Here is a 7,846-nt window from a genome sequence, read left to right on the forward strand (position 1 = left end):
TCCGGGGTTCAGTTCCCATCCAATAGCCAAACCCCAGCCAGTGCTCGTTCCAAGCCTGGATTAAGTGGGAGGGTTGCGTCAGGAAGGGCATCCAGTGTAAGACCTGGGCCAAGTTGTGTGCAGATCGGGTGGTCAACTCGACGGGAGCAATCGAAAGTCTAACAACATTATTGTCAGCCCTGTGACTTTGTGATTAGCACTGTCGCCTTGCACCTCCTGGGTCCAGGTTTGATTCCTGCCTCGGGTTTGTGTAGGTAGTTTGCATGTTCTCCTGTGCTTGGTGGGTTTCCCCCGGGTACTCCGGTTTCCCCTTCACAGTCCAAAGACATGCAAATTAGGCTGATTGGAGTTCCCAAATTGCCCGTAGTGTGTGAAAATGAATGTTGATCAGAGGTCCTAATACGGTTATAAAATGGAAATACATTGGCCTCCAAGGTGCGTAGTTTGACTACAGAGGTAACCAGGTGGATTATTATTATTATTATTAATATTAGGGGAGGAGGATTAAGGCTTTAGATAATTGTCTATGTAAACAGGCATATTCTGCAATAAATTATGTGGCAGATTGTTGTAGACCATTAATTTATATACAAATATGACAGTTTCTTTTTTTTTTTAAGTGATCCAATAAAATATGGAAGTTATTTGAGATAATTAGTAATTATAAAATAATTGTTTATTTGTTATTAAAATGTATTAACAATTAACAACAATAAATAATAATAATAATAATAATAATTATTAATATTATTATTATCCCCAGTGAACGATCCCTTCGAGCACGTTTCTTTTGCCGTTGAAGACCCCCCTAGTGGTCCCGCATATTTTCTGAGCACGTGATCAAAGCCACGCGGGTTCTCGCGTTTCATTTCCGGGGTCAGAGTTTGTAGCAGTTGTTTCAATAGATCAGGAGCTGGAGCACCGCCCACTTGTCGAAGTTTCTAGCAGCAGGAAAAACATTTGCAGTCTGATGTGATGATGTGAGCTGCCTGCGCTCGCATCAGACCGGTTATAGCACCGCTTCTTCATGAAGACAATGGTTATAGCCTCAGTAGATTTTATTAATGTGTTTTTGCTTCGAATCGAGTAATTTGATAATCTAGTAGTAGACCGGAGATTAGACTGACAGCTGAGTATGTTCGGGTGTCTGGTAGCAGGCAGATTGGTGAGTATGGGTGTTTAAAGATAACTCTGAGCGTGTTGTCTACGTATATAAATAAATGAAATGGGTTTTTTTTTTTTGTCTGTACATTTGTCAGAACTCGCTCTTTCAGTGATTATATTTATGTTTCATACGTTTGAGGACCTGAAAACAGTCTCAGAATATTTTCTGTATGTCCAGCCAGGTTATGTCACATCATCACACAAAACAGAATCTAATGAAACTTTTGCAGTGTTTAGATTTCTGTCTGCAGTCTAACCTGCAAGTGAAATCTAAATCTACTTTAAGATAAGCCACTAATATGCTACTTGCTCAATGTAAACACACACCTGCACCAATAGATATTAATTCAAATATTTTTAGTAATATAGATTAGTTCATATTTTCACTGCTGAAGTTGTATAATTAAATTTTAACACACTGGACTCGTTTTAAGACAAACTTAATCTTTATCTGATCTACTTTTTCCGATTTCTCATCTGTGATTCACTCTCGGATTACTGAACAGGGAGTGTATTTGACTGACGACGAAAGAAGAACACCTTAGTGTAAACATAAACTTTTCTATATTCTCTTTTTCCCATTGATTGTAATAAGATGAAATGACAGTATATTCAAAATATTGCTGTGAACCAGGTAAGTTTGTACAATTTCCTAATATTTAGGCACCAATCAGATGAAAACCAGTGGCATCTAATGTTGTCACACCAAATTTTTTTTTATGAAATTGCAGTAAAAAGAAAAAAAAAAAAAATTTTCATCTTTGTTGCAGGCAGACATGTCTGTGGGTTTCAACCTAAAGTAATAATAATATCGCTGATAATATTAAAGCTGATCAGTGTATTTTAAGATTTAACCGTTTAACTTTTTCCCCATACACTTTTTTTGTTATGCTAGTTATACTGTATACAAATATTATTAATACGAATTTTGATTTAACTGTTGTTTATTGGATCTCAGCCACTGTGTGTCTTTAAAATCATGTCACTTGTCCACTGAAGGTCCAGACCGATGCCCAGCAGGTCGCTGGAGATAAGTTTGTGTTCAACCTGCCGGATTATGAGAATGTGAACCATGTGGTGGTGTTCATGCTGGGCACGGTGCCTTTCCCTGCTGGCATGGGAGGTGCTGTTTACTTCTCCTTCCCTGATCCCGCTGTGGGCCAGGTGTGGCAGCTGCTTGGCTTCATCACCAATGAAAAGCCAAGTGCCATCTTTAAAATCTCTGGCCTGAAAGCTGGTAAGTTCTGTATTTATTAAGTCAGGGGTAAAAGTAGGTTTAAATTCTTGCCGGCACACCAACCGCGATACATTTCTGTATCGTCGCTTCGTATTGTTTGCTTCTTTTAGCCTTATGCATCATTAAAAATATATCTGTCTGGAGTAAAAAAGAAATTAGAAACACTTGATATTTGGCATGGAAAAATATTTGCTTTAATGATTAACAGGCTTCACTGAAAATTGACCAAATTGATTATTTATAGAAATTAGATTTCGTTTAAAATCTTTGCCCAAAAAATTACTGTATCAGCTTTTGCCATGACACTGAAAATGAAAGTTATGTGCATCCTGTTTCCAATGATCATCTTAAGCCCGATTCGGACGGGACTAGTTTTCCAAACGACGTTTGAGTTAGAATTTTTTTTAAACGACATCTGTCATTTCATGTATGCATTTGGACGGGACTAACATCTCCATGTTTATTACGGAGGTAGGAGTGTCTGTGTTTTACGTGTGGGCGTAAGAGACATTATTGGTGCGCAACCTTGAATACCTGCGCGTTAGAGATAGTACGGTAGTTTACATTGAACAAAACACAAAAGAAAACGCTTTTCGGAAAAAAACATTTTCGGCAATCACAGACATTCACATTTGGACGGGTTTAGATTTCTCAGAGGACCGACGAGTTTGCTAAAAAACAGTAGGTAATTTGCTCTGAAATTTTTACAGAGGTCGTGTAAGAGAAAGACAGACATGGCATATTTGAACGATGAAACAGAAATTTCTCTAACAACCCCCTGTAAAACTAGTTTCGTCCGAATAGAGCTTAAGAGATGTTTCTACAACTCGTTTGGATTCACACACTAGTGGTAAATTCAGTTAATTGGACATAATAACCAAGCCATGAAGTCCAAGACCTCAGAGACAGGATTGTATTGAGATACAGGTCTGGGGAAGAATACAAAAGAATTTCAGCAGCATTGAAGGTCCTAATGAGCACAGTGGCCTCCATCATCCAAGTTTGGAACCACCAGGAGTCTTTTTAGAGCAGATCACCTGGCCCAACTGAGCGATCGGAGAAGAAGGGCCTTAGTCAGGGAGGTGATCAAGAACCCGATGGTCACTCTGAAAGAGCTTTCAGAAGAACAACCATCTCTGCAGTACTTCACCGATCAGGCCTGGAGTTTGCCAAAAGGCACCTGAAGGACTCTCAGACCATGAGAAACAAAGATTTGGGTTTTGTTGAAGCACCTTTTGCACCAATTACAACGTCAAGTCTTTTTGAGTATGATGCTACAAGATGGTAGTTCTTCTAGAAGGTTCTCCACTGAACTTCTTTTTTGTAGAATTTTAAGTAAAATAATCAATTTAATCAATTTTGGAATATGGCTGTAACATAACAAAGTTCTGTGAATCCTTTCCAGATGCACTACACACTATATGGCAAAAACAGGTTGCTAACTTATTTATCCTGTGAAAGCTTCAAAGAATGAGGTCATGATTAAAATATCTCACAGTCCATCCCTTGTGTGTCCTTGTCTTTTCTAGGTGAAGGCGGAACTCACCCGTTCGGTATGATGGCTGCCCCACAGGCCACCTCAGTGGCTCAGGTCGGTGTTTCCGTCGAACCCCTCGACCAGCTTGCTCAACAGACTCCGGTTTCCAATGCAACTGTCTCCACCGTGGATTCTTTCAAACAGGTGAGCGAGAAAAACTAAAGTCCAACATTTTCCCTTGTGTAATTTGGAATAGTTTACCTCAGATAAAATGTCTTGGCTGCATGTTAACATTCTGTCTACTACTCTGGTTAGTTCACCCAGAAGATGTTGGAGAGCCTGTACAACTTTACCTCCTCCTTCGCTCTGTCACAAGCTCAGATGACACCAAACCCCTCGGAAATGTTCATTCCAGCCAGCTCAATCCTTAAATGGTGAGTGTTTCTCAAAAACTATTTTTTGATACTCGAGGTTAACCTCAATGATAATCATAATTATAAAAAAAAAATTAACTAAGAAGTCGTCCAGTTGACATGACTTCTAGATAACCTCACCTGGATAACTAAAAATCTTCACAGACTGAGGAAAGTAATATTACCAGGAACGGGCTATATTTACTTAATTATTAAACTACTTAAAAAGGTGTAATGTAATATAATATCGTATTGGGATATTTATAAATTCGTGATATCTGGTGCCCTCGTGTCAACTTGATTTTCTACCCCAAGGACATTTTGAGTTGTTAATGTGAAATACAGTCTTTTAATACAGCTTACATTATGTTTCTTAACTTGGCTAACGTTAGACATGTTAAAACGCAGATTCGCCATAACGCTAGATCCATTTAGGATTTAAGTTCCCCTTGGGCCACCAAAACAGCTTTGATCCTTTGGAGCACGACTCCATAAGACCTCTTTAGCGTTACTGTGGTGTAAATGCTATGTTTCAAGGAGAACACCCCATATTTTCTAAATCAGATTTAAATCTGGGGGATTTGGGGGCCGGATCAACAAACTAGAACTTGTCTGCTAAGTCCCATACACTGCAGACTGATTCACTGGATGTTTTGATATCTTTCTATCATAGCCAGAATTAAGTTTTTGTAGTTTGTACTGCATTGTTTATTCTTCGGTATCAGACGAGACGAACCTCGGGTGCCCATGATCTGGTCACTGTGTATATAACAGTTGATCATCAGTGTCATTCAATTTACCTGTGGTGTTAATCGTTGTATGTAACATAAGTTAACTTTTTTTGGGGGGGTGGTATGGGGGGGGATTCACAAAATTCAACCAATGAAAAAGAAAACGGCAGAAAAGTTTGTAAAACAGTGCTGATCATGTGTTCTTAGGCTTGGAGTAAATTCATGGCCATTGTAATCTTGTAGCTATTGCTTGACTTTTGAAGGTCAACGCACAGATGCCTTACTTGAATGGAGTGTTCCCTTATATTTCCCATGTTGAAGAGTGGAGAAGAGGAATAGGCCTCTGTCACATCATATTTAAACCACAGGGTCTAGAAACTTTTACTTGTATTCTGAAACACTCGTAAGCCAACTTAAGTTTTCCCATAAGAAATTATGAAAACTTAAATTATACATATCACAGCCCCAAAAAATAAATACATAAAAATAATTAACACAAAATATTAAGTCAAAATAAAACAAATTAACCTGCACTTTACCTTAAAAAAAAGTAAAAAAAAAAAAAAGTGTTTCCGTTTGTGCTCGCAGGCGCTGTGTATGTGTGTGTGAATCGAAAGTGAGCTCCCCTCTCCCCCTTCTCATCTTACACAGTTACCCTCTACTCTTATTACACACATGCACGCACACAATGTAAACATTGTTTTATTGGAAAACAAGAAACCAAGAAATCTCTCTAATGACACTTAATTAATTTGTACTTTACCTTTGAAAAGAATCGCGACAGAGCAGTGTTTCTGTGTAGAGCAGAGAGAGAGAGAGAGAGAGAGAGAGAGTGGGTGTGTGTTTCTGTGATGGCAAGGTGGTGTGTGTGCGCGCGGCACGGTGTGGAATGTCGCGCACACAGACCCAAAGAGCAGGCTGATGCAGAGATAGAAAATGGATATTAAACCCCACTAATAACACTTGCTTTTGCTTTACATGCGCGCTGTACACACACGCATACATACACAAAACAAAAAAAAGGGTTTTACGCACACACACATCTTGCAAAAAACTCTCAAACCGTGTTACCCGCAATCCGAGGTTTCACTGTACTTTGATAAGCTTAATAAACTAGAGTACAAATAAATTTAAAAAATGCTCTAATTAAAATGTTAGGGGTGTCAATAATTGTGGAACAGGTAATATATATATATATTTTTCCTTGAGTTGAAGGTTTGATTTTTCTACAAATTGCAGTGCAAGATTATGCTTTTACAATAAAAAAATTATTTATTAGAAGCCTAAGAACACATCTTTACCGGGGTACCAATAATATTGACCAGCACTGTATATACAACTGAATAGTAATTAATTGTAACATTAATGATAATTGTGTTTAGTTTGAGCAGTGACCTATTGTAATGTGTGTGGGTTTTTTTTTCTTTCTTAACACTGTACTTAATTTACATATGCCATGATCAATGCAAAACAGCTGGAATGGCAAATTCCAGGAATTTTTTGGCAATTCCAGGAATTTCACAAAACTGGAACACCAGTCTTGTGAAACCTTCATGTCTGTTGTGTGCTAGTACAACACAAGCTGTTGTAACATTGATTCAGTTTTGGTGTTCTTGTCCTCCCTTTCCAGGTATGAAAACTTTCAGAGACGAATGGTGCAGAATCCAAACTTCTGGAAGACATGATGTGCCTAAGCTCTTCATTAACAGAGCAGCAGAAACAATTGTGTATTATCGTTTGGGTTGCCTTGAAACAGCTCAGTTAAAAATATAACGCCAGTGTCAGTGTACTTCATGGATTTTATAGCTGAAATGGAACAGCAGACAAGTACGTACAGTATTACTGAAAGTGTTTTTCTGCAGTGGGAACTGACTTTTTTTTATTTTATTTGGGGTTTCTCAGCTATAGATGGGTTACAGAATTTTCATAGTGGATGAGTGATGCTTGTTTGTTATTGAAATGCAATCCTTCACATGTCTTAACTTTTACGTAATCTGTTGTACTAGCCAAAAAAAAGAATAACACTTTCTTCCTGTCTTTGGTAAGGCTTGGAAAAAAATCAGATCATGTTTTTATTATTATTATTATTATTATTATTAGTTTGTGTGTGTGTGTATATGAAGAAAATGTAATAGCAGCTTTTCTTTATACTGATTTAGGAACATTTAATGTGAAGTAAGGAAAATGAATGAACAGTTTTTTTTTTTTTCATTCTAGTCTGTTTGCTTCTATGAGAAAAATGTGAGATAAAATGCTAAAAACACATTGTTTCATTTTGTGTGTTTGTGTGTGTGTGTCTTTTTTTTGTTTTTTTTTATGTCTTCACTGGTAAAGAGTTTTTTTTTTTTTTTTTTTTTACCGTCTTATCCACGCACAGCTTGCAGGTTTAATGCCCTTCCTGACGCAACCCTCCCATTTTATCCAGACTTGGACTGGAATTGCCTCTCAGTGACTGAGATTTGGGCATTGGGTGGAAGCTAAGCTCGGGCTTAGACAGCACTGCCTAAAAAGTGGTTTTTATTGACTTAGTATGAAAAACTATGCAGTTTTAAAGAGTCTTAAACTCCTGTTCTTGGTTTCCAGGAGTGGAACCTGATGTGATCTGCTGTAGCGTTTTTTGCCTTAAGCTGTGATGCTTTTTTTTTGCTCACATTTTTCTTGCACAGGTTTTTTACCTTTTCCTTTTATGTCGGTCCATTCTCATTAACAAGGTGTTGCTCCTCGCTAAAATGTTTAAAATGTTAAAATGAGACAGATTTGTGTAAAATTTCCAGGATATTCCCGGAACATTTTCTAAATTTATCAAACAAGCTACCTGGCACAA

At 37.8% G+C, this 7,846-nt stretch overlaps 1 protein-coding gene across 2 annotated transcripts; it reads left to right on the top strand.

Moving 5' to 3' along the window:
* Positions 1-894: 894 nt before the first annotated feature.
* Positions 895-7,269, top strand: hikeshi (heat shock protein nuclear import factor hikeshi). 2 transcript variants are annotated; one of them, XM_053476578.1, is made up of 6 exons: positions 897-1,165; positions 1,671-1,710; positions 2,164-2,401; positions 3,931-4,082; positions 4,194-4,312; positions 6,653-7,269. In XM_053476578.1, the coding sequence occupies exons 3-6, from the start codon at positions 2,251-2,253 to the stop codon at positions 6,705-6,707; spliced, it is 477 nt and encodes a 158-aa protein (XP_053332553.1). In that variant the 5' UTR covers positions 897-1,165; positions 1,671-1,710; positions 2,164-2,250; the 3' UTR covers positions 6,708-7,269. The 2 variants fall into 2 exon arrangements, with proteins under 2 accessions (XP_053332552.1, XP_053332553.1); XM_053476577.1 differs by lacking the exon at positions 1,671-1,710 and having other exon boundaries at positions 895-1,165.
* The last annotated feature ends 577 nt before the right edge of the window (positions 7,270-7,846 follow it).

Source organism: Clarias gariepinus, chromosome 18 (assembly GCF_024256425.1).
Source record: "Clarias gariepinus isolate MV-2021 ecotype Netherlands chromosome 18, CGAR_prim_01v2, whole genome shotgun sequence".
Taxonomy (NCBI): domain Eukaryota; kingdom Metazoa; phylum Chordata; class Actinopteri; order Siluriformes; family Clariidae; genus Clarias; species Clarias gariepinus.

Bases quoted from the DNA above. Each gene is read 5' to 3' on its own strand.
- hikeshi (XM_053476577.1), top strand. From the start codon at position 1,136: ATGTTCGGGTGTCTGGTAGCAGGCAGATTG. The intron at 1,166-2,163 runs GTGAGTATGGGT...TGTCCACTGAAG, and splicing joins GTCTGGTAGCAGGCAGATTG to GTCCAGACCGATGCCCAGCA. The intron at 4,083-4,193 runs GTGAGCGAGAAA...TACTCTGGTTAG, and splicing joins CCGTGGATTCTTTCAAACAG to TTCACCCAGAAGATGTTGGA.